Source organism: Vicia villosa, linkage group LG2, assembly GCF_029867415.1.
Source record: "Vicia villosa cultivar HV-30 ecotype Madison, WI linkage group LG2, Vvil1.0, whole genome shotgun sequence".
NCBI lineage: Eukaryota > Viridiplantae > Streptophyta > Magnoliopsida > Fabales > Fabaceae > Vicia > Vicia villosa.
The window spans coordinates 147,705,554-147,731,335 of record NC_081181.1 but is presented as its reverse complement, the minus strand read 5'-3'; the positions used below and the strand labels follow the sequence as shown (position 1 = coordinate 147,731,335).

At 36.1% G+C, this 25,782-nt stretch overlaps 4 protein-coding genes across 11 annotated transcripts; 2 read left to right on the top strand and 2 right to left on the bottom strand.

Annotated features, from left to right (window-relative positions):
- The first annotated feature begins 455 nt into the window (after nucleotides 1-455).
- Nucleotides 456-5,181, top strand: LOC131652389 (pentatricopeptide repeat-containing protein At4g18975, chloroplastic). Of its 3 annotated transcripts, none has more exons than XM_058922237.1 (6): nucleotides 456-612; nucleotides 694-888; nucleotides 980-1,123; nucleotides 2,574-2,786; nucleotides 3,482-3,728; nucleotides 4,467-5,181. In XM_058922237.1, exons 1-5 carry the CDS (start codon nucleotides 583-585, stop codon nucleotides 3,719-3,721), a joined length of 822 nt encoding a protein of 273 aa, XP_058778220.1. In that variant the 5' UTR covers nucleotides 456-582; the 3' UTR covers nucleotides 3,722-3,728; nucleotides 4,467-5,181. The 3 variants fall into 3 exon arrangements, with proteins under 3 accessions (XP_058778220.1, XP_058778219.1, XP_058778218.1); XM_058922236.1 differs by lacking the exon at nucleotides 4,467-5,181 and adding an exon at nucleotides 3,882-4,332 and having other exon boundaries at nucleotides 3,482-3,723; XM_058922235.1 differs by lacking the exon at nucleotides 4,467-5,181 and adding an exon at nucleotides 3,882-4,332.
- Nucleotides 5,182-8,930: 3,749 nt separating this feature from the next.
- Nucleotides 8,931-20,698, bottom strand: LOC131652388 (uncharacterized). Of its 6 annotated transcripts, none has more exons than XR_009298693.1 (3): nucleotides 20,432-20,698; nucleotides 20,283-20,360; nucleotides 8,931-9,198 (listed from the first exon to the last, which is right to left on the bottom strand). XR_009298693.1 is itself a non-coding variant. In XM_058922234.1 (3 exons), exons 1-3 carry the CDS (start codon nucleotides 20,564-20,566, stop codon nucleotides 9,066-9,068), a joined length of 312 nt encoding a protein of 103 aa, XP_058778217.1. In that variant the 5' UTR covers nucleotides 20,567-20,698; the 3' UTR covers nucleotides 8,931-9,065. The 6 variants fall into 6 exon arrangements, 1 of the variants encoding a protein (XP_058778217.1); XM_058922234.1 differs by having other exon boundaries at nucleotides 20,466-20,698; XR_009298692.1 differs by lacking the exon at nucleotides 8,931-9,198 and adding an exon at nucleotides 17,246-19,523.
- Nucleotides 9,444-17,353, top strand: LOC131652385 (valine--tRNA ligase, mitochondrial 1-like). Its single transcript, XM_058922230.1, has 21 exons — nucleotides 9,444-9,619; nucleotides 10,036-10,179; nucleotides 10,339-10,389; nucleotides 10,478-10,656; nucleotides 10,746-10,818; nucleotides 11,298-11,363; nucleotides 11,442-11,525; nucleotides 11,682-11,759; nucleotides 11,869-11,952; nucleotides 12,267-12,346; nucleotides 13,058-13,115; nucleotides 13,359-13,661; nucleotides 13,756-13,926; nucleotides 14,163-14,362; nucleotides 14,812-15,214; nucleotides 15,323-15,574; nucleotides 15,664-16,164; nucleotides 16,266-16,357; nucleotides 16,489-16,588; nucleotides 16,695-16,837; nucleotides 17,062-17,353. The coding sequence occupies exons 2-21, from the start codon at nucleotides 10,099-10,101 to the stop codon at nucleotides 17,204-17,206; spliced, it is 3,144 nt and encodes a 1,047-aa protein (XP_058778213.1). The 5' UTR covers nucleotides 9,444-9,619; nucleotides 10,036-10,098; the 3' UTR covers nucleotides 17,207-17,353.
- A 1,189-nt stretch (nucleotides 20,699-21,887) lies between the features above and the next one.
- On the bottom strand, nucleotides 21,888-25,752 carry LOC131652387 (flavin-containing monooxygenase FMO GS-OX-like 4). Its single transcript, XM_058922232.1, has 7 exons — nucleotides 24,497-25,752; nucleotides 23,437-23,507; nucleotides 23,135-23,287; nucleotides 22,946-23,028; nucleotides 22,726-22,861; nucleotides 22,437-22,619; nucleotides 21,888-22,325 (listed from the first exon to the last, which is right to left on the bottom strand). Exons 1-7 carry the CDS (start codon nucleotides 25,038-25,040, stop codon nucleotides 22,143-22,145), a joined length of 1,353 nt encoding a protein of 450 aa, XP_058778215.1. The 5' UTR covers nucleotides 25,041-25,752; the 3' UTR covers nucleotides 21,888-22,142.
- Nucleotides 25,753-25,782: the final 30 nt, after the last annotated feature.

Genomic DNA, 25,782 nt, shown 5'->3' with positions numbered 1-25,782 from the left:
ATATAAGAGAGATACTTGGGTGATGACAAAAATAGGAGAAGAAGTAGTGGTGAAAAAATTTGGACCAAGATAATTGAAATGCTTCTATACCATACAAAAAAATTGCAAATGTAGCTATGAAATGTATTTTAGCACACGAGCATATATTTTTAGAACTCTCTTTAACTATTATAGTTGTGGTTGGAGACATATTTTTTTTCCAATGGAAATGATTTTTTACTCACTAATTGATTTTTGTCTAATAAGTGTGTAATAATTTCTTTTTATTAAAAAAATTATATAAATATTATTAAAAATTAATTATTATGCTTCTCAGTGTAAATTTTTTTATACAGTTAATACATTACAATCATTTATAAATATTATTTTATAAATAATTTCGGTTATTGGTACTAATTAATGAATATAGTATTTACCAATTAAATTGATTGAAATTTAAGAATCATATTTTTTTAATTGAATCCTCTATGATTTTTTTGAATAGATAGTGGAGGCCAAATCAATTGAAAAACACTGCTCTATAACCGAAACCAATTGAAAGTTGGAAAATTTGTTGATTTCGGCGTAGGACTTTCAACAAACATGTGGAGGGCACCTCGAATTTCATACCTCGTAAGTTCCTCTTTCTGTTGTCTCGTTCTTCCATTAATATTGTGGGAGCTATGTTTCCTCATAGTGCTTTCTGTTTTCCAGGTTACTAGATTGAGTAAAGTGAACGTAAGTGATGTCAGTCGATGTTACAGTCAAATGTTGTCCCAACCATCTTTTTCGCAAACAAAATCTGAATCTGTTCCTTGTGACCAAAAAGCTAATGGTAGAGAGATACCAAAGCATTATATTGGGGAAAATGTATCTAGGAAAGATAGAACCAAGTTTCTTCTCACCACAGTAAGCATTTTCCTAATGTGTTGTTGAATAAGTATTAACATGGTGAATGGGTTTTAGTTTCTGTTGTTTTAATTATACCCTAACGATGCAGCTTCGAGATATTGATGATAGTAAGGAGGCTATTTATGGTGCTCTTGATGCATGGGTTGCTTGGGAGCAAAATTTTCCAATTGGGGCATTGAGAAATATATTGATTAGTCTTGAGAAGGAGCAACAGTGGCATAGGATTGTTCAGGTATAGCCACTGTACTGTACTGTCAAAACCATACGCTGTAGTTTGTACCCATGCATATATAGCCACTGCAGTATTTCTTGTGATTACTAGGATATTGTAAATTCTCGCACTTTCAAGGTGATACCGCTGTGCATATATATTCATATGTCTACTCTAACACTTCTGTTCAAGACATTAATTAGATTACCATAGAAACCAAATATCAAATAACATTCTCGCACTTTCAAGGTGATACCGCTGTGCATATATATTTACTGTTGGTTTTGTGGGACATTGCTGTAGCTCTTGGTGTGAAACAGCAAATAGTATAAGCTTTACTTTATTTGTTATGCCGAGACTTTATGAACTGGGACAGAATTACTAATGAATCAGTAGGAGATTACTTGGTCCAATATAAGGTTGCAAACCAGAATTTAACGTTTTTGTTAGTGACCTTATGCTGTCATTGGTTCTGTCGTAAGTGATAGACTGGGGTGTATTAGGTGATTTGGAGGTTGGAATGGGAAGGTTTGAGTGATGTAGTGCCTATGGAAATAAGAGGACCACGTGATGGATGGAAGGTGTAGAGATTGGGTGTGTATAGAATAATAGAAATCATGGGACAGCAGCGTGGTGTATAACGGTTTTGTGTTGTGAGGCAAATTATATAAAAGTTAGGCGCTATATTGAAGCAAGTTTGCAAGTTGAAGGTCAAAACTGAGAAATAGAATGAATTGTTTTGTGTCATTTGTTATATGGCTTGAGCAAAGAGGCACAGAGCAATTTACTGGTAAGGTAGCAGAGAATTACTATGTAAGTTTTATTTAATTCTTAGGCTTGCATCAAATGGTGAGTGTTGTATAGTGTATCATGAATGAAAAGTAATGGCTCAAGTGAAGAGGATTTTATACTGGCTTGTTTTGTAAGTGAAATACAATGGTCATGGTGAAAATGTGACGACGGGAAATATTGTTGTAATCTGGTCTGAGATCGTGGCTCGTCGTTACCCTGACTCAGTTTTTATTATTGAAAATCAAACTTCAAATAAGGCATAATCTCATCAATGTAGCAGATAAGTAACTTTCTTTTCATATACTTCTATTGATTGGTTTGTTAGATGATATCATGCCAGAGTTTATCTATTTTGTATTACCCATCCTAATGACCAGATGGCAGATACTCTTTTTTCCTGTAGTAGTTTGTTATAGTATATTCTCTATACGAAAATTGGATGATGTTATTTCTTTATTTCTTTTGTGAATGAAGTTTTTTTTCTTTTGCCATGTCTTGATTTTGGCCTTATCTGTTTGCAACTTTGCATGTGAGTTTTAGGATGTATTGTAAGTTTTGATTAAACAAAGATGTTTGCGACTATTTTTCTAGTAATTATTTTGTAAACAAAGACGAGCCATAAAGGAATTTCGGCGGACGTTAGTATTATTTACTCTAATGCTTTAATATCTTATCCAAGGTAATTAAATGGATGCTGAGCAAAGGGCAAGGGACGACGATGGGAACATATGGTCAATTGATTCGAGCTTTAGATATGGATCATAGAGTTGGAGAAGCACACAAATTCTGGGAAATGAAAATTGGCACTGATTTGCATTCTGTTCCTTGGCAAATGTGCCATCTTATGATATCAGTATATTATCGAAACAATATGCTGGATGATCTTGTTAAGGTAAGCTTTCCCAAATAGTGGAATATAACTTTAATTTATTTTAATAGATTCTCATTCCAATGGTGTGATTAATCCATGTGGCTGATTGCTGACCTTATTTATCTGTTTTTCTTCTAATTGTTGCTACTCCAATTCGGGCTCGCATCATGGATGCTCATCATTTTGTTGAAAAGATTCATGTTAAAAATAAACCTAGAAATGTAGTTGATGAGTGCTTAATTAATACAAAAGATATTGTAGTGCCACCTTTATTTGGAGTTTTATTATTCTCACTATTCTGCTCGTTTCTCCTACTTCATATTACCAAAATCTTTTCTAAAATGAAATTGCAGCAGTTGAAAAGTTGAATAGCTGTGACAGAATCAATGGACTCTGGCCATAATAGCCATGTTGAATGCGATCAACGTTAGGCGATAACAAAATAATTGTCTTGCATTGAAGAATTATAGTTATTAATTGTATATAAAAGAACAGGATTAAATATTTTACTCAGCTCTTTTGTATTTCTATTGGAGAGAGACAAATCAAAACTATTTGCTTATCTCAGTTGATGTGGACTTGCATATTCTTGTAATACTATATGCAGTGTTTATCTAACATCATTTACTCTCTTTGTTTGGTGGCTATATATAGTTTTGGTTCTCGATCAACTCACAATTAACCTTTGTTTCATGTCTTGTACTTTTGATTAAAAGCTTTTCAAGGGACTGGAAGCTTTTGATCGTAAACCTCGGGATAAATTAATCATTAAGAAAGTGGCAAATGCTTATGAGATGTTAGGCTTGATTGAAGAGAAAGAGAGGATAATGGAAAAATACAGTCATCTCTTCATAGAGGAAGGACCAAGACCAGTCAGGAAAGGTGGAAGAAAGTCGAGTGCAACAAAGAAGAAAAAGCAGCCCAATGAATCTATACAGGACTCTGAGGAAAAGTAGCGGTAAGGTAGTATCATTTACTTGACTAAACCCTTAAATTGTTCGTATTGCATGACATTTCAGGGCTGAGCTGTAAGACAGAATTAAGTTTCGTTATAGAAGAAAATTGCATTTCTGTTTCTGGATAGAGAATTGATTCCATTTTTTTTGTTTTCACCAGCTGAATTTTATTAAGATAGAACCGGCGTCTGTTTAATTGGTTGACTGTGGGACGCGAATCCTTAAATCAAGCTTCCATGATTTGCAGCAGGATGTAGGAATTAATTGTTATATTGGTTTTAACAGCATCAGCCAACTTTAGGTAGATGTTAATACAAACATTTGTTTCGTTTTTTCCCGAGCTTGTAATAGTGGCAAAACACCATGCACTCGGGCCATATGTAAGAGGTCATATAATTTTAAAAACAGCAGTATCAAGGACAGTATACTGGAAACTTGACTATTCGTCAAGTCTTCAGTGTGTAGGTATGGGTTGCATGGATGTAGAATGTTGTGATTTGTGTCATGGGCAGAACAAGAACTTCATTAACTGATATTACAGATTAAGTGTATTCTTTGACACCTTAGGTTGTATTCTATGGTGATGTAATAGACCAAAGTTTCTTTGCTCATTTATTATGCTGGATGTGCATGTAAAATTATAATTCCATGTTCCAAACCAAATCATGACATCAAAGCTGTTTTGGATTTGCTACACGGTTTATAGCTATTGATAATTGTACATCTGGAATTTCTATCCGGACAGGTACCTCTCAAGTGATAGAAAAAAGATAGAAGAGGACATTATGTTTTTAGCTCTTATCCACCAACTCTCTGCTTCTCCAGTCAGCAAAAAGGTGGCATACTCCAGCTTTGTCTTCCCAATGCAGTGAAAAACTTAAAAGGTTTTCTCAAGCTTTGTCTCCCGAATGCAGTGAAAAACTTAAAAGGTCTTCTCAATCTCTAGCAGCCATAGATCAGCATTGCCAGGATCATGGTCACCCTTAACCTTGGCGGATTGTGGCGCCGGAACTCTACTCGTTCTCTAGCTGCTGCTAATGCTTCTTTTTTTTTGTTGCCTTTGCTCATCTCCCTGGGCCTGAGTTTGAGCTTGTAAAATTGTCGCATTAGCCTGTTGGATAATGGTAGCCGACATATCACGCATTATCTGTCTGACCTCCGTCAACTCTTGGGTTATGTTTTTAAGTGAATTCAGTTTGCATATACATAATTTACTATCATGGAGCATATAAACATTCATAAGAAGTCATTTTACAAATATTTCTAATACAAGAAAGCAACAACAGGTCAAACAACACAAATCAAATTCACATACAACACAAGCTGACAAGCATGCATGAAACAAATGCTACCCCACCCTAAAAATGTTTGTTAGAGGATTATTACTCTATTACCATTTGTGACGCTTTAGACCATTTTCAAGATTACTCACTTACCCCACGAAACAACACTGGACTTTCTAGCATGCTTTATCATTATTCACATGTTTTTTTGGGAAACTTGACTGGAATGACATTGACGCAGAAACAGAATCAAGAGAGTAGGCAGATCTAAATACTACTCTAAATCAAGTACGCTTAACTATGAAGTTCTTATTTGTTAGAATACCGAAAAAAAGATGTATCTTGTTGGTATAGGTAGTACCAATCAATCCTGCTAAGCTTTCCTTCAACCGTGCAGTCTCATACTTGCACAGTCTCAAGATCCCTTTCCTTCTGTGAATTCGGGTTTTGTCTAGAAGCTATGCATTGTCATTCATGCGGTCTATCATAGGCTTATTTTTAGACTTGAGTCTGACCTTTTCAAAAGCCTGGTTTGCCTATTAGCCTACAGAAAAGTCTATTTTATTTGAACATTTGTAAATAAGAAATTCATCTAAAGTTTAAATAGACTAACAAACTTATAGATTAACGAGCCTAAATTCTTATTTGCATTGGCTTATTCAAATTTATCTATTAACATAATGTCGAGAACACTGGCGTGGTTTATTGGTCGTCAGCCGAGAATAGCCAGCGGATCACCGTCACCCGACAAGGTCGGTCACCTTCTAGGCAGTTGAATTGTATCCGCGATCGGCACGAGTCCCCACGACTATACGCCTGGATGATGGTCGACCATACCCGAGGTCGTACCTTACGTCTCCCCGCGAGCACGTCTGTGAGTAATGGACCAGCGCGTAAACCCGCCTTCCTGGCGAGGTTTACAACGCCTCCAACAATGAACTTGTGCGTACTCAAATCCTTGTGAAGAGTGTCATTGTTCATGTTGATGCAACCAAGCGAAACATTTATCCAAAAAAACCCGCCTCCTCGATGCAACTTACAACACCGCCGTTAACGAGCTTGTGCGTACTCAGACCCTTGTGGCATTGGGATATTCCTCTTGGCCGACTGTCGGGCATCGTCCACGACAATTCAAGTCCGGTATCATGACACAAGCTTAGGATTCTTCGGCTCTCCTTGACGAGCAGGCTACTCTTAAGTCATTACTCTTATAACTGAAGCAACGACTTTTGGGGCTCCTGTTCTGGACCGGACCTGAGCCTGGCCCACCGTCGGGCAGGACCCAGTCCAGCATGCTGCAAAAAGATCCAACAAGAGCGATCCAAGTAGCAGTAGCCGTTGGGAACTGGACCTCCTTCGAGGACCACGGGAAGTTGACCATGGATAGGGTTACATACTCATCTTGCCCTACCCATGTAGGATCCTGGAAGTCTCCTGTTTTGGGCCTGCAAATTCAGACTAAAACAGAAGATCTTGGCCTATGCTTAGGCTATATATACCCTCTTTCATAAGAGGGTCAGGTATTCACATTCAATCTTTCACTCATACTTCGTACTTTCTCTCTTCACTCTGATTCTCACTTTGAAATCAAAGTGTCTTGTAGGTACACCCCCTTCTCCTCTTCTGGACTGACCAGAATTAAGTTCATAGGCCACAAAGATCTTTTGATCGACTTCAGATCAGAAAGGTTGGCTAATCCTTTGTATGGTTATTTTCAATCTCAGTAATTTTCTCCACACAATAAACATAGTTAAGCCACTAATTTCCTTATTCCAATCATGTCTATCTTCCTCCTAAAATCCTGCAACAGAAGTAGTAGTATTTTGGAACTTGAAATACCTCTTTCTCTGGGAAATTTGCATCAGATTTTCCAAACTTAGTAGAGCATGATTCGACATTCGAGCTTCCTGAATATGTAACCAAGTAGATAAGTTTTTGGTGTGTCACTCCAAATTTGCAATGACCCCATCAATACGTGAGTATATTGGATCGATCAAATGTTTATTAAATTGTGTGAAATGTTCGCCACAACTATCTTTTTCAGTAAAATATAGCTCATCCATCATGGTATTGAGATTAATTATTTTAGCTGCAGACATCTTGTTTCCACCAATGCGGTCTTGCATTTGGCAAACATTATTGAAATCCCCCATGATAAACCATGCCTCTTGGATAGTTTGGTGGATCTTCTTAATGTCCTTCTATAAAATTCTCCTCTAATAGAGAGTATTCAACGCATAAACAGCCGTACACCAAACAACATCACCATTATGATATTTGATCAAGCAGTGGATATATTGGTCAAAACATTACACAAGCTCAATTGTCACATTTCTCTCATCCCACATCACCCAAATTCGACCATTGTGATGGTGAGAGTCGTTGTCAATCACCTACCAGTTAGCCCCTATTTTATTCTGAATATTATTTGCTTTCACTTGTTTCACTCTAGTTTCAATTAATATAACAATTTCGGGTTTCATGCTCTTGAGACGAGAGAATATCTCTCTGCATTTGCCCTGGTTATTTATCCCCATTACGTTCCACGAAATAATCATGACACCTTTGGATTTCTTCCCCCATGGTCATCCCATCCCTCAAGGGTCTTAAATCAATTATGGCAGTTGATTTCTTTAATCGAATGCAGCGTGGAAGTTTCCAAGATTATACCTTTTCCTCTATGTTTCTTGTTATTAGTAACCTTGTTCCAGCTCGGGCTCCTACTGTTTGGCTGAGGCATTGGAGTTACCTCTACTTCATTCACAACCTTTACCTCCATTTCCTTAACTTCCTTTGCCTTCCAATGTTTTACGGGTTTCTTTCTTTCATTTTCACACTGATGACCGGATTTTTGGCATTGTTCATAACACTTTAGTTTTCACTCAAACTCCATTTGTTCATGGATAATATTTATTTTAATATTATTTATTAGTTTACTTTAATCTACTTATTTTTTATTTTCATTTGCTTCAACAATAAGGATCATTCTAATTTTATAATATTAATTTTAATATATATATATATATATATATTCAATTATATTATTCATTAATATTTTTATAATCTTAATAAAAATTAAAATTTGTAATTTGGATATTTAAAAGCTGACCTAAATTAAACCGTATGAAATTATATTAAATTGGATTGAATTTTTTAAATTAAACATCAAAAACCAAACTAAATCGTAAGTAGATTCATATTTGGATCAAATGAGTTTTTAGTTTAAAACCGATCCAAACTACCCAATGTCACAAAATAAGATATAAAGTAACAATATTTCTTTTGTAATTCTTAATGAGGCTCTTCAAGACCTCCAACTTATACCATAAAGTGCTCAATGTCACAAAATAAGATATAAAGTAACAATATTTCTTTTGTAATTCTTAATGAGGCTCTTCAAGACCTCCAACTTATACCATAAAGTGCTCAATCATCGTCATTAATAATAATAAACTTATACCATAAATCCTTAACAACATTACAATCTCTAAGAAATATAATGATTTTATGGGCTCCATACAATATGTATGGTCGGTCTCATGGGTTTGCATACAATATGTGTAAAGGCCATAAATAAGGATTTGGATTCTCTACTGCATTTCCTCTGCTCTGCTTCTATTCAGCATTAGTTTCAACCTTTAGATTTTATTATATATCTTTTTATTTCTTGGCGCTAACTTGTGTCCTTGGGGCACAAGTTAAGAGATAAATATAGTAAAATTTTCTTGGAAATTGTGTAATGCATTTAATACAAGTTTATAATTAATGATTTTATTATTATTTTTAATAAAAAATTTCTATTTATGGGTTTATTATCTTGTGTCCTTGGAGCACAAGTTAGCATTACCCTTATTTCTTAGATCATTATTCTTTTATTGCATATCAACCATTAGATTTGGAGCAGCACAGAAAATTGGAGACATAAAATTAGAGACGATCCATTCACAAAATATAATTATGCCATGATTTTAACATTAGTAAAAAACTTTTTATTGAACAATATCTATCATTTAAACACATTATATGTTACCAATCGTTAGTTGGTCTAGTGATGATTGGTGCTAGATTTGGAAGGAAGAACCACGGTTCGATCCCCGCAACTGCGATCGTGAGGAGACTGAAACTGCCCCGCAACTGCGATCGGGAGGAGACTGAAACTGCTTGACGCCAGAACTAACCCCAACCTGGACTAAACTGATATAAACAAAAAAAACACATTATATTTTGATTTTATAGAAAAGTATATGTCATTTAAATGTTTTTAGATAAGAAGTCCTTATTATTAGATTATGAAATTTACCATTAACAATTTTAAAACCAATACGAAAGAAAATAAATAAAAAAAAATCAAATATGAAATTTATTATTAACAATTTAAAAACCAATACGAAGGAAATTCATTCAATTTAAAAAAAAAAAAACTAAACCGAACCGGTTGAACCAGTAACCGGCCAGGTAACCGGTCTGATTCTGGATCGCTATTCCGTAGCACCATCGTTTCTTCAGAAACGCCGCTATTCAGTGAAAAAGGAAAAGTTGGAAAACGGCAAAGCGAGCTTTCTTCTTCTTCTTCCTCTCTGCTGCACCACCACCATCGCACCACCAAGCTTTACAGGTTTTCATTATCTCCATACTTATTTTCTTTCTTCTGATATGTGTTAATTTTGTATTATAAATTTAAATTGTTGATTAGGGTTAATCATTATCTCCATTCTATTGGATTTCACCCTAAAATTACTCTGATAAGGGATACCGTGTTGATTGAAAATCCCTTAGCTTTCATATGGATTACTGTGTTGACAGTACATTAGCTTTCATATGTATACTGTGTTGAACTTAACCAAATTAGCTCAAATAAATTACTTAGTTTCTGTTGGATTATTGATTTTATCATATTGAGTAATGAGTAATGATTTGTTTTGTAATGAGTAATGAGTAATGAACTAAACCAAATTAGCTATGATTTCTTTTCCTTTCCTTTCCTCTGTGCTCCCATTTCTGACTCTGTTTACTATATCACCATTTTACCAGCGCCGTTATTTCCTTTCCCTACTTCGCACACTCCACACCCACAACAATCCTCACTCTTCACCAATGGATTCCTTAGATATCAAGAAAGACCAAGCTCCACCCGCACCCGAAGACCCTGAGAAGAAGAAGAAAAAAGATGAAAAGGTTTTCCCTCATCTCCATAATCTCATCCCTCAAAAATCAAGATTTGATTTTCATTGGTTTGGTTACAAAATCGATGCTTTTTCAACCTTTTTTGTAGCTTAAAGTAATGGGTTTTCATTCTTGTTTTCTGACGTGACAATTTTATTACTTTTTTCTTAGGCTAGAGAGAAACAGTTGAAAAAAGAGAAGTTTCTTCAGAAGCAAGCTCAGGTAACTATTCATTCATGTGTGTTCTTTATTAATTTGATCTTTTGAATGATGTTTGGTGAGGTTTTTATTTTATTGCTTTTGGTTTCAGCAACAACAAGCGCAACAATCAGCCAATGCTTCCAAGAAGAGTGAAAAGAAAACTGTGAAACGCGGCCCTGAGGATGAGAATCCAGCTGATTACATTGATCCCCTAACAACATTGGGTGATAAGAAACAAATGTCTCGGCAATTGGCGAAACAGTATAATCCAACTGCGGTTGAGAAATCGTGTGTGATGATTTAGTTTTTGTGGTTGTTAGTTAGTTGTCAGCCTTTAATTATGTGAAGTTCTTATCTTTTATGTTTTGTACTATTAGGTGGTATGAATGGTGGGAGAAATCCAAGTATTTTGTGGCAGATGCTAGCAGCACCAAACCACCTTTTGTTATTGTAAGTGTCTTCTTGAGCTTTGTTATGATGCCGTGTGAAGTTAATGTTGATTCGGTTTTGCTACCTGAGTAAAAAAAATTCAATTTTGGTGCATGTGCTTGAGAGATTTATATATTATTCGAAATTTAAAGGTGAGAACAAACAGCTCACATGTATGTGGCTTATGGAGTGTGATGTGATCTTTTATTGTATAGGGGAAGCAATCCTTAAGAAAAATGAAAATGTGTCAGTTCATTTGTTAAAGTGGCTTACCGTATAGGTTAAGCAGTTTTAGAAATCAATTGTATTCCTATTGGTGTTTGATGGTGTCGGATGAAATGAAATGCCGCTAATAGATTCTCATATTTTGTGCTCTTAATCAATGGTCATCTTCATTGCATTTTATTGCTCTTCCTGTAATCTTGAAAAGATTTAGGATATAATTTTAGATTTTGCCTCCCTTTTTATGTATTTAGAATCTCACTATGCTATAATTTTAGGTTTTGCCTCCACCAAACGTGACAGGTGCTCTCCATATAGGTCATGCTCTAACAGCTGCAATAGAGGTATCACAGATTTCCCTTTTTCACAGTTCACTTTTGCTGTTTAAAACAGGCAATCCCAATGTGATTTGTTGCTTGCAGGATACAATGATTCGTTGGCGAAGAATGTCTGGATACAATACTTTGTGGGTTCCTGGGATGGATCATGCTGGAATTGCTACACAGGTTTTATTTGCAAATTGAGAAGAAGTTGTTCATTAGATTTTTTGTAATTTATCATCTATTGTGGTTTTTTGTTATTTGGTGGTAGAGGAGGGACCACTTTTTTGTAATTTAAATATTGCATTTGATGTCGTTAAATCATGTTATTATTATGTGCAGGTAGTTGTGGAGAAAAAGATAATGCGTGAAAAGCAACTAACCAGGCATGATTTGGGCCGTGAAAAATTTATTGAAGAGGCATGTTGAATAATCTTTGCAGTCAAAGTTCTTAATAATTTGATGTTTGATATTTTCTTTGTTAATTCTGACTTTTGTGACATGCTGTGGTGAATATTGGTAACAGTAGGTTTGGGAATGGAAAAACAAGTATGGAGGCACAATTTTGCAACAATTACGCCGATTAGGAGCATCTTTGGATTGGTCCCGTGAGGTAAATATGTAACCTGTTTAGTATTATACCGTTTTGTGTGTGTGCGCGCGCGCGCGTGTGGAGAATCTGTTGAGATGGAAAGAAAATAAGCTCAAAAGGAGTATAAATTAGAACAATCCATTGTGCTGCATGTCTAGTTACACCTTTATTAAACACTTGAGCAGTAATCCACAATAAAGTAAGATAACTAAAACAAAGCCTGTCCAATTGGAGTAAAATAGCTATTTGTCATGCAATTTCACTTTCGTAGTGTGATAACTGCCTTTCATATGTGTCTGTTTTCTATTCTACTCTAAGTCTCACTATCTTTCCAGTGCTTCACAATGGATGACAAAAGATCTAAGGGTGTTACAGAGGCTTTTGTGAAGCTTTACAAGCAAGGCCTTGTCTATAGGTGAGATGGATGTTGACAATATGTATAGTCTTTAGGTAATGCTTTTATTCATATATTTCTTCTGAGGTACATATTAGTTGTCAATGATGATTCTAATTTTAATTTTATAGTATACAATTTTAGAGATTCTTGATTGTATCAGAATAAGTTTTAGTCAATGGATTGTTGGAAACAATATAGGATACCCGACAAGGACTATGGGCACTAATATTTATTTACATAAAGACCAAAGCAAATATAGTTGTGCCTGTAAGACTGTCTCGGATCTTTTTACTGTATGATGCCCCTCAATTTCTCGCTCTGCCTCTTCCACACACATGTTGCTGGTATAAGGCAAAAAAAGCATTTTATAAACTTCCTGCCTAGCATGGATCTGAAGTCAAAACAAGAATCACATGGACCAAGGCCTTATTTTGGAAACATGATATAATTGAAGCTTCAGTATAGACTTAGATGTTTTAGTGCACTAAGACCATATTTATGTAGAGTAAGTCAAATTAAAATATCATGCTGATGTGATTCTGTTTATTGAGCTGAGTGCTCTTTTCAAGTTTTTTAACTTCTTTTATGACTAAATGACTCTTTTATAGAGATATACTAGTTTTTTTAATCATTTTTCGATACTGTTGTATTTTGTTTCGGGTGCTCCCTCGACTTTTCAGTTTCTCATATCACAACTTATACTTAATATTACTCTCGTCCTTGTTATAGGGACTTACGGTTAGTAAATTGGGATTGTGTGTTGCGAACGGCAATATCTGATATTGAGGTACATGATCGATGTACTTGGCTTCTTTATCTGTTGTGTTGCATATTTAATGTATTGATGTAACTACTTATTGAGGGTATATATAAGATTGGCTTAGTGGGGAAGTTAAGAAATGAAGTGATAAGGATGTCGAGAATTCGATCCACATTCTCAGCATAATAATACAATTACTTGCAGTACTAACATTTTACGTTTCACATATTTAAAGAAAAAAAATTAAATGTAATTGCTTGTTACATGCAGGTGGATTATATTGATATAAAAGAAAGGACCCTACTAAAGGTTCCGGGATATGACAAACCTGTTGAATTTGGAGTTTTAACAAAATTTGCATACACTTTGGAAGGGAATCTAGGTGAAGTTGTTGTTGCTACAACTAGGATAGAAACTATGCTTGGTGACACTGCTATTGCTGTACATCCTGCTGATGACCGATACAGCCAATTTCATGGAAAATATGCTGTTCACCCATTTAATGGAAGAAAACTTCCTATAATTTGTGATGCTATTCTTGTTGATCCAAAGTTCGGGACAGGTGCTGTTAAGGTAATCTCTAGGTTATTTAAGGTTAAAAGTTTCATCAAAGTTAGTTTCTCAAGAGATGTTGTAAATGTTACAATGCTTTCTTTATGGCTTGCAGATTACACCAGCCCATGATCCTAATGATTTTGAGGTTGGGAAACGTCACAACCTTGAATTTATTAATGTTTTCACTGATGATGGGAAAATAAATTCCAATGGAGGCTCTGAGTTTTTGAACATGCCACGGTTCATAGCCAGAGAAGCAATAACAGAAGCTTTACAAAAGAAGGTATTGTTATAGAAATCCATTTTCATATGAATTCTCTGGTGCTTAGGCAAGTAATTTAACATCTGTTTCATATGAAATCGTTTGGTGATTAGGCAACACATATGTTTGGTGGAAAACTTGTGTTGGAACGTTCGGGCGTGAAATCCAATATCTTAAATTTAAAGTTGTCTTTGTCGCTGTTTAATGAAACACACAATAACTGGCCATTCAATGTTTCATTTGCTCCTTTCATGTAGGGCCTTTATAGAGGTTCTGAAAACAATGAGATGCGCCTTGGTGTCTGTTCAAGAAGCAATGATGTAATAGAGCCCATGATAAAGCCACAGTGGTATGTCAATTGCAGTGATATCGCAAAGGAAGCTCTTCACGCTGTCACGGATGAGGAAAACAAAAGGGTAGAGATTTTTCCTAAACAATATGTTGCTGATTGGAAGAGGTGCTTATATATTCATTGTTCGCCTTTTGCAATTTCTTATATTTAATAGTTAGCCAACTGATTATTCAGAGTACTCCTCTAAAAGTGGTCTAAGATTTAAATAACAATGCATGAGTTCCACCCCTTAGATGTATCTTAGCATCTCTAGATTCTGCTTGATAATAATATATTAATACGACTGTCTTTGTAATTTTTAGTTAGAAAGGTTTTGAGATCAAGTTTGACTGTTAGAGATGAGGACTGAAACTGAGGCCAAAGAAGCATTGATAAATAAATCAATTCAATTAATTGTCAATGCTTTCCTTATGTCAAAGATATAGAAAATATCTCAAAACAACATATTATTTATTATATTAGTGATATTTTAGACTATCTTATATATTTTGTGATTTCTTTACTTATAATTGTATGATATAACTGTGTCTTAACAAAGGTGTAAAATTTTACAGATGGCTAGAAAACATACGTGATTGGTGTATTTCAAGGCAGCTATGGTGGGGTCACCAAATTCCTGCATGGTATGTCACTTTAGAAGATGATACACTGCAGGAATTGGGTGCTTACCACGACCATTGGATAGTGGCTAGAAACGAAGAGGAAGCTCGGGATGAGGCTAACCAGAAGTATAGTGGAAAGAAGTTTAATTTAAGCCGGGATCCTGACGTTCTCGATACATGGTTTTCTTCTGGTTTATTCCCGTTAACAGTGCTGGGATGGCCTGATGACTCAGAAGACTTGAAGGCATTCTATCCAACTTCTGTTTTGGAAACTGGCCATGATATCCTCTTTTTCTGGGTTGCTCGTATGGTGATGTTAGGAATGAAGTTAGGCGGTGATGTGCCCTTTAGCAAGGTGAGATTACTATCTCATTCATCAATTGAACAAAGCTATCCAATCTCATTCATGCGTAAAAGTTTTTATCGATGGCCTTCTGACAGAAATACTTACAATTATATGCAGATTTATTTGCACCCTATGATTCGTGATGCACATGGACGCAAGATGTCTAAATCTTTGGGGAATGTTATTGATCCCATTGAGGTGATAAATGGGATATCACTGGAAGGTCTACACAAGAGATTAGAAGGTGGTAACCTTGACCCTAAAGAATTAGCTGTTGCTGTAGAGGGTCAGAAGAAGGACTTTCCAAATGGTATTGATGAATGTGGTGCTGATGCTCTCCGTTTTTCCCTGGTCTCGTACACAGCTCAGGTGTCAATCTCTTACCAATTATTTACATGATTTTTTTGCACCAACATAGTTAATTTTTGTGATGTAACATCTGTTTTCGTTCATTTCAGTCTGACAAAATTAACCTAGATATTCAAAGGGTGGTTGGGTATCGCCAATGGTGTAACAAATTATGGAATGCAGTACGATTTGCTATGAGCAAGCTAGGAGATGATTATATTCCTCCTGCAACTTTGTCTCCGGATGCTCTCCCATTTAGCTGCCAGTGGATACTATCTGTGTTAAATAAAACCATATCGAAAATAACCAAGTCTCTAGAATCATATGAATTTTCACAAGCTACCACTGCTGTGTATTCTTGGTGGCAGTATCAATTGTGTGACGTGTTCATTGAAGTGATCAAGCCTTACTTTTCTGGTAATGATCCCAAGTTTACTTCCGAAAGACGCTTTGCTCAAGATACTTTGTGGTTTTGTTTGGACAATGGCCTGCGATTGCTGCATCCTTTTATGCCTTTTGTCACGGAAGAATTGTGGCAACGCCTTCCTTCGCCCAGGGAATGTAAGAGAGCAGAATCTATCATGATAGCTGATTATCCATCAGCTATAGAGGTTAGTTAGTTTTAATATTTTGCACCTTTCTCCGTCAATTAAATAATAGATAATTGTTTGCTTAGTCGAATCTTCAGTTTTATTTATTTTTTTAATCTCAGGGCTGGAATAGTGAAAAGGTGGAGAGTGAGATGTACCTCATTGAGTCTACTGTGAAGTCTCTCAGGTCTCTGGCAAAAGAGAGACGTGACAGGTATGTAATATGTATGATCTTAGCATAGCACTTTGTATTTGTTACTGTTAAATATTAGTTTCTGTACTAAATAGATTATTATTCTATCTGATGTGGTTTGCTGATTTCGACAATGATGACTATGTTGCCAGGCGGCCGGCTTTTGTTCTCTGCCGAACACAGGCAGTTACAGAGATTATTAACAGCCATCAATTAGAGATTATAACGCTAGCTAATCTATCCTCTTTGACCGTAAGTGGCACAAGCTGTTGTGTTGTCGTTAAGCATGTATCTCATTCATGTCCACTTCATTTGATTTACATATTTTCACCTTTAATGCCAATGATATGATTCACAGGTAATCATCGAAAGTGAAGCTGTTCCATCTGGATATGCTACTACTGTCGTAAATGAAAGCATTTCTGTTTATTTAGAGCTTCAAGGAATTAATTCTGCAGAAGCTGAGCTTGGAAGGAAGAAGAAGATAGAAGAGCTAAACAAGTATGTTAATATCGCATTGTTTTTGGGGAAATACTTTCAAACATAGCTAACTCATAAATAGAAAAATGTTGCAAATAATGTCATTTGCAATGCGACTTAAATCAACATCAATTATATAATAGTTGAGCATGCTTTTACATTTTAGATGGAGTTTCAATTTTGTCTCCTTTCTGTGCTTGTTTCAACACAACTTGAACTTATAGACTTGAGATTTTATTGTGCAGGCAAATAGAAAGACTAGAGAAGATTATGAATGCTCCAGGTTATGAAGAGAAGGTTACGCTACAAATTCGATCAAAGAATGAGGAGAAGCTACTATCTCTAAAGGAGCGTTTATTGCTCGAGGAAACGGCTGGACTAAATCTCTAGCTTCAAAGTGTTCAACTTGGTTGTTGATTAATTTTTTCGATTTTAGTTTGAACTACATATTCTATGCCTAATTTTTGGCTATCCTACATTGTATCTTTTATTTAGTAAAAACAAATTTTTGGTAATCTAATGTCATGAGATTTGGATGATTGTGTGCTTATACATAAGGTAATCTAAAGACACATCTCTTGTTACATTATAAACTTTGAATTCTGACAAAATTCTCCGGGATAGGTGCACGGTACGTGGAGCAGTGTGATAAATGCCAAAGGTATCCACCTTTTATCCACACCCCGACTAGCTTTAAGACCATCATGTCGCCCCGGCCTTTCATTTAGTGGAGCGTAGACAAGCTGGAGCATCTTGACGGAGCTGAAGTACCCCGCATCTGGAATTTGAAGAACTTGAGACACTACTACAGTTGAACTAAAGATTGTCTTTTAGTTTTATTACTTTAGTTTTATTTGAATTTCGTTGTAATAAGATTCATTCATATAATGAATTAAATAAAGACGGCCATGAGCTGCACTCTTTTTCCCTACAAGGGTAGGGTTTTTAACAAGGCACTCCCGACCGGTTAAATAAAACAATGTTGTAGGTGTCTACAAAAACCCATGTCCTCTACGGGGGCGACGTATCTACAAAACCCAAGTCCTCTACGGGGCGACGTATCTACAAAAATCCAAGACTTATATGGGGTGAGATGTCTACAAAAACCCAAGACCTCTACGAGGACGACGTATCTACAAAAACCCAAGTTCTCTATGGAGGCGACGTATCTACAAAAACCTAAGACCTCTACGGGGGCGTCATATCTAAAAAACCAAGTCCTCTATGGGGGCGACGTGTCTACAAAAGCCCAAGACACATACGGGTGCGAGGTGTCTACAAAAACCCACAACCTCTATGGGGACGAGATGTCTACAAAAACCTAAGACCTCTACGGAGGCGACATATCTACAAAACCAAAGACCTCTACGAATGCAAGTTTTTTGTCCAAGGACAGTCGACAGGATGTCATCTCAACCTGAGGCAAGATGTCATTCCCAGACAAATTCCAAAGCCACGCAGGGAACAAGAGGAAATCCTTCTCTTCCCTATTGGTCTCGAAACCCATGTCATATTCTGGTCACAATTAATTAAACAAAATAACATAAAAGAAATAAATACTCCACAACACATTATAGTACTACAAAATATTTTAAACCATAAAAGGGAAACACTTCAAACTAAGAACAAAAGGGCGAATTAAAATTACATGAAATAACACTTAAACATCTACTTAAACAATATTTCCAAGAGAAGATTGAGTAGAGTCTTCATTGGGCTAAGGCTCGGGTGAGGTATCATTAGAAGGAAAGAGGGGTTGTTTGATATTGTCATCCAAATTCAGGGTAGATTCAGGATCTTCCTCCAAAAGCAATTGACCATTTCGGATCGTCTTGAAAAACCCTAACTAGAACAAATCAAGAGAAGGATAAAGGAATAAAGTCTGGTCTTTGGCTATGTCAAAACCTTGTTCACCCGCCAACAAGCTGTCCATTAATGAAGCCTCGAGCTTCTCATCAAACACTCAATGAATTTCTCGCGTTCAGGCAATTTAGTCTTCAGGTCCTCAACTTCTTTCTCACCCGCAACAAGGCCGGGACCAGAGGCCTTTTTGGAAACTTTAAGTTCCTCAAACTCTTTTTCAAGGGAAGCTATGCGTTCGTTGGCCTTAACAACCTGAGTATTACTCAGTTCTTGAGCCTCTAGCACATTCTTCAACTTATTCTTCAAATTAGCTTCATTTTTCTCGAAGGAGTTAGAAACCTCGAACAAAGCCATGCTTAGTACGATGGTTTTCATAAGATAGGTCTCGATATTCTAAAGTAGTTTTTAAGCCCCCGGTGTTTTAACTTTTGTAACACCCTCTTCAGCATTTAAATGGTCATACATGGAGCGCAAACCATCTAATAAAGAGTGCCAAAACTTAATGGTCGGAGGATGAGAGTCGGAACCCCAGTTTCAATGGCCGGTGTATAATTTCCAAAAAAGTCTTCAAATTTGTCGTCTTGACTCAACTGAGAGCCATCTTACGAGGACGTCTTTCCATTGTCTGCTATGTTTTTTTTTCTAGGAAAGAGCCATAGGTACCTCGACCGAAACCGTCGTCCTCGAGGAGGCAAACACCTCATTGACGCCCGTTTTTATTTTCTTCAGAACACGAACCAGGACGCCAAAGGGATTACTCTTCTCCATGTTCTGATTTTCTCCTCGAAGAGTTTTTGCCTTCGCTAACAAAGCCATCCTATCTTTGAGGTTCATGATCGCCATCCTTTCCGCGTAAGAATAAAAAGTCTTAGTTAATGGGAAAGGGATTGTTAGATCAACAGAAACCAAGGAAGAGAAAGTACTTTTACCTAAATAACTCCAAAGATTAACTTTATCACCTTTTCAACTCAACACATCGCTAACTAACATAACTCCCAAATCAACAAAAAGCTCCACCGCATTCTTCTCCTTCTCACTCAGTTTGTTAGGATCAAAACCTCTAATTAAGGCGAGATATTGATTCCAACAGAGAAGAAATCAATAGGAACCCTCCTCTTTGACAATAACTTGGGGACACCCAACACCACCCCTAATCTCAACAATTTGCTTTTAAAATTCTTGAAGTTTGAGGAATGGACTTAAAATAGACCACATCCAGGCAGTCGGGAAAGTGAAACCCAATTCCCATTTTCAACCCCTATAGATTCGTGAAAAGAGAGAAAAAATACCCACTGTAGGGTTTATGCCCAAGGCCTCGCACACTATTTCAAAGGCCCACACAAATCCACAACTATTAGGTTGAAGCTGTGAAGGGGAAATGTTTAGGACGGTCGGTAGATCCGCCTCAAAATAGGTGAATGGAACCCCTGTCGAAGGGTCTCCAAAAAGTTTTCATAAAAATAGAAAAACTCGTCAAGGGATCTAGGAGGACGATACAATAGATTTTTTTATCTGGGAATACAAGGTTCGAGAATAACGTCACACTCCTCACCAATACTAGAAATGAAGAGATCATCCCTAAACGCATTGACATAACTCTTACCCGAGCACATCAAATCGTATTTTAGATCCACAAGATTGCAGGTGGCGCTGAAAAGCTCCATGGTGATCTCGATTGAACCTGAGAAAGAAGACATTGAGTCAGTGTCATTGGAAATAGAAAGATTATCAAAATGCCATAAACCTCTCTACCTATAAAACCTCAATCGGTGGTACCCATTTTGACCTAAAGGTTTTAGTGTAATGTTCAAGTAATAAATGCCTCTCTGAAGCGGTTGTGGGAGCTGTTACTCTATCAAATTCATCACATTCACGAATGGCCACCATTACTGGAAGAAAAAGGAATATGTAACAAGAAGGAAAAGAAAAAGAAAATACTCTGACAGATTTAGAAGAAGCTAGAGTCGTTTGAGCAAGAAGTTATTTTAGTTAGAAAGGTACAATGCATTTGGAAGTGGAGAAACCAAGAAAGTTAAATAAATAAATAGAAATGATGTCACTAGGGAATAAATATGACAATGATACACTCAACATTCACTAGTCAATAAGTGTAATGATGACACCCATTCCTCATAAAAAGTAATCATTGCGGGATCATCAAGGGTTCTGCACAATAAAAAACAATCCTAAGAGGTTAAAACATCTAAGTACAACTCACAGATTTCCCCAAGAGTTTTAACTCACTCGACCAGCGGTGAAAATCCTATGATATGAAGCCAACCTTACGTAAAGGATGTACGTACAAGTACCTTGGGGGCGGGACCAACACTCATTAAACTTAAGCACTTCGTCGTCTCACGACTCATGCTTATGAGACTATGTACATCTAAAGTTTCTGACCGAACAGGTACCCCCTCAATGATTCAAAAGGGCCCGTCTGAAAAGACAAAACTCCTTGGAAATACATTGTGGGGGCGGGATCAACATTCTTTAAACTTAAGCACTTCGCCGTTTCATGCCTCGCTTGAGGGACTATGTACATGTGAAATTTCTATCCAGATAGATACTTCTCAAGTGATAAAGAAGGCCTGCCCAAAAAAAATAGAAGAGGACATCTTGAAGTCACCTCAGGGGGCCAGACCAAGGCTTACTAGGACCTAACAGGATCCCACCCATGAAGGCGAGGTGAGGAACCCGAGTTGTGCCTCGGAGGCAAGATGCTTCCCCCAAAGAACCCGGACAAGGTCTTGCCCATGGAAGCGAGATGAGGTATCCGAGAAGCGCCTCGAAGGCGGGATACATCCTCCGAAGACGCCGAACAAAGGTAGCAAACAACATCAGAGACATACACATTAATGGCATTCAATGCCTTCATGATCTGCAGGCGACAGAGGAACTACCGTCAATATGGACATGAATGCATCTTAATTACGAGTTAATAGCGGGCATTATTAAAGATCAGGCCGGTCTTCAAATGATCAAAGGCAAGCAATCATTTCATCCAAAAATTACATAAACTAGTGCGACTTCTCTCTGGCAGCTTCTAAAACGTTATCAAATATTGTTCACTCAAGAACAATAATATAACTATATAAGTACATTGGCTACTGTGTGTGAACATTTAGTCACTTAATATTCATTGATAATAAATCAATTTCACATCCTAGTTATGTTTGTAGTCTTAAAAAATAATAATTATGAAGGTCCTTGTTATCCATACTCCAATTATTATTGTTGAGAGAAACATTACAAAGTACAATAAAAAGTGATCACATCATTATCACTGGTTCTTTAATGGAAAGATAGGAACACGTATAATTACTTCCTTATTTGTAGGTGTAAAATTTTCTTCTTCAAAATGGCACTGTAAAGTTGACATTTAGCCGTTAAGAATAACAATGAACTAGGAGCAAAGGAGCACATGAATAGCTTGAGACTTGATAAATGTCAAAATAATACAACATTAGATCACATAATTAGCAAACTCATGCTCAGCTTGTAAAACCAAGTCATCGTCATCCCACTCGTCACGATAATTCTCAGGCCGCTTGAGCCTGTTCTTAGATGTAGCAATATACATTTGCTTTCTCCATTCTTCCATAGCAGGAACACCACACTGAGCTGCAATCCAGTTATTGTAGTCCCACTGCAAAATAAAAAAATAAAAAAAACATATAAGAACTAGATACATGCATATATACAATACAAGAAGAAATAAGCTAACAAAGAGTTGATAAAACAAAAAATAGAAAGGTACCTGATCAGATAGGTTCTTGCGCATATTATGAGTGTAGCTCTTAGGGATACCAGATGCTTCAAGTGACAAGTAGAAGGCTTCAATATCTTCAACCATCTTCTCTTCTGAAGGAAGGGCAATGCGATTCGATAAAACTCCAGCTATCCACTTGCTTTGCAGTTCAAACAAGGGGAATGGAGCAACCTGCAAACAATTCCATGAACTTCTTAATATTAAGACACTTAAAACTCATACATATTTGAGTTGATATTAAGGCTATGATGAAGAAGAACCCTGACAAAGGAACAACCTTCCAAGGCAACCCAACGAATGAAAGCCATGGGGCTAACGCTGGCGGAAAAACATGCTTGTACAGTGGTCCTACACGGTTGTCATCTACTGTCACTACACCCTTGGTTTCAAGGAAAGGAAACTCGTATTTATACCTGGAAAAGTAACAAATGTACATCAACATTATGGCAATATACACGAGTCCTCAACAAGGTTTTAATATGCTGAGAAAAGAATACCCTGTGCAATGTATAATGAAGTCAGCAGTAACTGCATTTCCATCTAGGAAAACAACTGTGCCATCTTCATGAACACTGTCAATCTACATTATTTAAGATTAAACAATATATGCGACAGTTATTGAACAAATTTATGGATTGTAATGTTACGATGACCATCTAATTCTCACCATAGATGACAAGTTTTACCATAGAATGAAGCCATATATTATCATGGCCAGGTAACTTTCCAAGCTTATCTTCTTCAACCGATCTAACTGCAACATGAACTTCTTTAGCAACAATCGCCACCTCTCGACAAATGTCAACCGCACTTCCAGCACCACCTATTAGAACCACAACCTATACAAACACATAACAAAAATAAAAATCATAAAGGCAAAAACATGAATATGATTATTTGAATATATCGACTTAAATTAGTGTTTAATTTTACACAAGAATTACAAAGGAATTAGTATCAAATAGAACTCTTGCCATGTAACACCTACTTGATCTTGAAAGGGCTCTGGTGTTCTGTAATTATGACTATGTATTTGTTTCCCTGACCACGAACTAATGCCTGAAAAGGTGTCATCCAAATTGTTCATTTGAAATTTCATTATAATTTGGACCTATCAAATATAAATTACTACAATTTTATTTTTAAATATTGTTTTTAAAATTTGTACAGTTAGATGATGATCGGAGTTTCCAAATTTAAAATGAAAAAAAAAGTTAACATGTGTCCCCACATTAATAAATTATTTATAGAAATATTTTTTGAAACACATGTTTTCAGTATTGAATTTTGAGTTAAAAGGTAGTGCACTGACAGTGTAAAATAGTTTTACACTGTCATCCAATAGAAAACTATCAATTAGCCATGTCATTAAATTATTTTTTAAATATAAGAGTGGTTTAATTGGATACATGGTGGTGATTGGTTGACGGTGTAAAAACATTTTACACTGTCAGTGCATCACCCCTTTTCTCTTGAATTTTTAAATATTATTTTATTAAATTTAATTATATTTAATATTTTTTCTAAGAGTTTAAAGGTAGTGCACTGACAGTGTAAACAAACTTTACACATACATCCAATCAAAATCCTTACACTTGCCATGTCATATTAATTTTTTTAAATTAAAATTGTGTTTTAATTGCATGCATGGTTGTGATTGGTTGACAGTGTAAAAATATTTTACACTGTCAGTGCATATCCCTTTTTCTCTTTTTCTAATTATAGATCCATTTAAAATTATAAGTCAGAAAAATTCTTTTCTCTTTAAATTTAAAATGAGAAAAAAGAGTATGTATTGTGTAAAATATTTTTACACTTTCAACCAATCAGAATATATATCTAACTAAGTCACACTTTTAATTTTAAAAAATTGATATGACATGACAGAATATTATAATTCTATTGGACGATGGTATAAAACTAGTTTACATTAAAATTCGTAAAACAAATTCGTAAAACAAATGTAATTTTTTACAAAATTTGATTAGGATATTTAAAATACAAAATAAATATAATTATTAGAATTAGGGGAGAAAAATGAATATAACCAGGAATATGAGGGAGTCGGGGTTGAACGTAATGTCCATTGCAAACAACGACAGCATCGTAAATCTCATCCACACAATCATTATCAATTGATTTAGATCTGACCGTCCATTTTCCATCTTCACCCACCCCAGCAAACACCACCTCCGTCTGAAGTCTCACCGAATCATCAATCTCAAAATCCGCAGCAAAATCCTGCAAGTACTTTAAAACTTCTCTATGACTCGGAAACCTTCTATAATCCCTCTCTTTCCCTTCTTTTTTATTAAAAGGGCAATCTAGGAAACTCATGCTCTCCCGAGGCAGATTGGTTCGGAGCGAATTGTATAGCCTCGAGTGAACTATCCTCCGCTTCGGGTCCAAACCAATTGGGTCTGATTCAACCTCCGCAGTGTAAACCCATGACCCACCCAGTTGGTCTCCTCGCTCAAAAACTACTACCTGATGTCCTTCTCGTCGGAGCTCGCGCGCTGCCACTAGACCACCTGCGCCGGCGCCGATTACAGCCACGTGGCGTGGTGTGAGTAGTGGAGGTACGGTGTACATGATGAACTTATTAGTCCGCGTGAAAGGAAATTAGTGTAAAATGGTTTGCTGTAGAATGATTTTACAGTTTGGCATTACCATTCAATTTGTCTGATATTGAGTTTTATATGATGCTGATAATGAGGTCTGAGTTTCATATGCGGCTGAATCTCAACTTCACATGGGACCCTTAAATAAATAATACATATATATGATTAACCATTAACAATCAAGCCACAACACATCATGTGTTTGCCGCATGACATGACTCTATTTGATGCTTCCTAAGATCCTGTTAAACTTATTCAGTACTGTTTTTATTATCAAAACCATATAAATTGCTTCAATTAGTGAGAAGTTATTTGCATGAATGTTCAATCACTTGTTTACAATATATCTCATTTTTTTTTAAAAAAATCTTTTTGTTAAGACATTTTAGCAGAGAGGGAGCAGTATATATCTCCACTTTTAATTCCATGGGCAAGGATTCTCTCCAATATAACTTTTACCAGAGAGGGACCAGTGTATATCTCCACTTTTAAAAATTCCATTTCAGGTATATCCCGGTTTGAAATGCCTTTAACGGGAAGTTAATTATTGAAGGTATTTCAAACATATAATCGCTTCCTTACTTCTAACAGTAAAATTTTATTCTTCAAAACGGGACTATAAAACTGACATTTGACCATCAAGAATAACATTGACAAGAGTGTCACAGTATGACTGTTTTAATTATATAATTATGCTAATTGTAATTAATTAT

Coding starts and splice junctions, on each gene's coding strand:
- LOC131652389 (XM_058922237.1), top strand. CDS start 583: ATGTGGAGGGCACCTCGAATTTCATACCTC. Junction 613..693: donor CACCTCGAATTTCATACCTC/GTAAGTTCCTCT, acceptor TCTGTTTTCCAG/GTTACTAGATTGAGTAAAGT. Junction 889..979: donor CCAAGTTTCTTCTCACCACA/GTAAGCATTTTC, acceptor CTAACGATGCAG/CTTCGAGATATTGATGATAG.
- LOC131652385 (XM_058922230.1), top strand. CDS start 10,099: ATGGATTCCTTAGATATCAAGAAAGACCAAGCTCCACCCGCACCCGAA. Junction 10,180..10,338: donor AGAAGAAAAAAGATGAAAAG/GTTTTCCCTCAT, acceptor CTTTTTTCTTAG/GCTAGAGAGAAACAGTTGAA. Junction 11,364..11,441: donor CTCTAACAGCTGCAATAGAG/GTATCACAGATT, acceptor TGTTGCTTGCAG/GATACAATGATTCGTTGGCG.
- LOC131652388 (XM_058922234.1), bottom strand. CDS start 20,566: ATGGTGGCCATTCGTGAATGTGATGAATTTGATAGAGTAACAGCTCCC. Junction 20,361..20,465: donor CATTACACTAAAACCTTTAG/GTCAAAATGGGT, acceptor CTTCTTTCTCAG/GTTCAATCGAGATCACCATG. Junction 9,199..20,282: donor ATACGATTTGATGTGCTCGG/GTAAGAGTTATG, acceptor TGTTTATATCAG/TTTAGTCCAGGTTGGGGTTA.
- LOC131652387 (XM_058922232.1), bottom strand. CDS start 25,040: ATGTACACCGTACCTCCACTACTCACACCACGCCACGTGGCTGTAATC. Junction 23,508..24,496: donor CCGACTCCCTCATATTCCTG/GTTATATTCATT, acceptor ACACCTTTTCAG/GCATTAGTTCGTGGTCAGGG. Junction 22,620..22,725: donor TCGTTGGGTTGCCTTGGAAG/GTTGTTCCTTTG, acceptor AATTGTTTGCAG/GTTGCTCCATTCCCCTTGTT.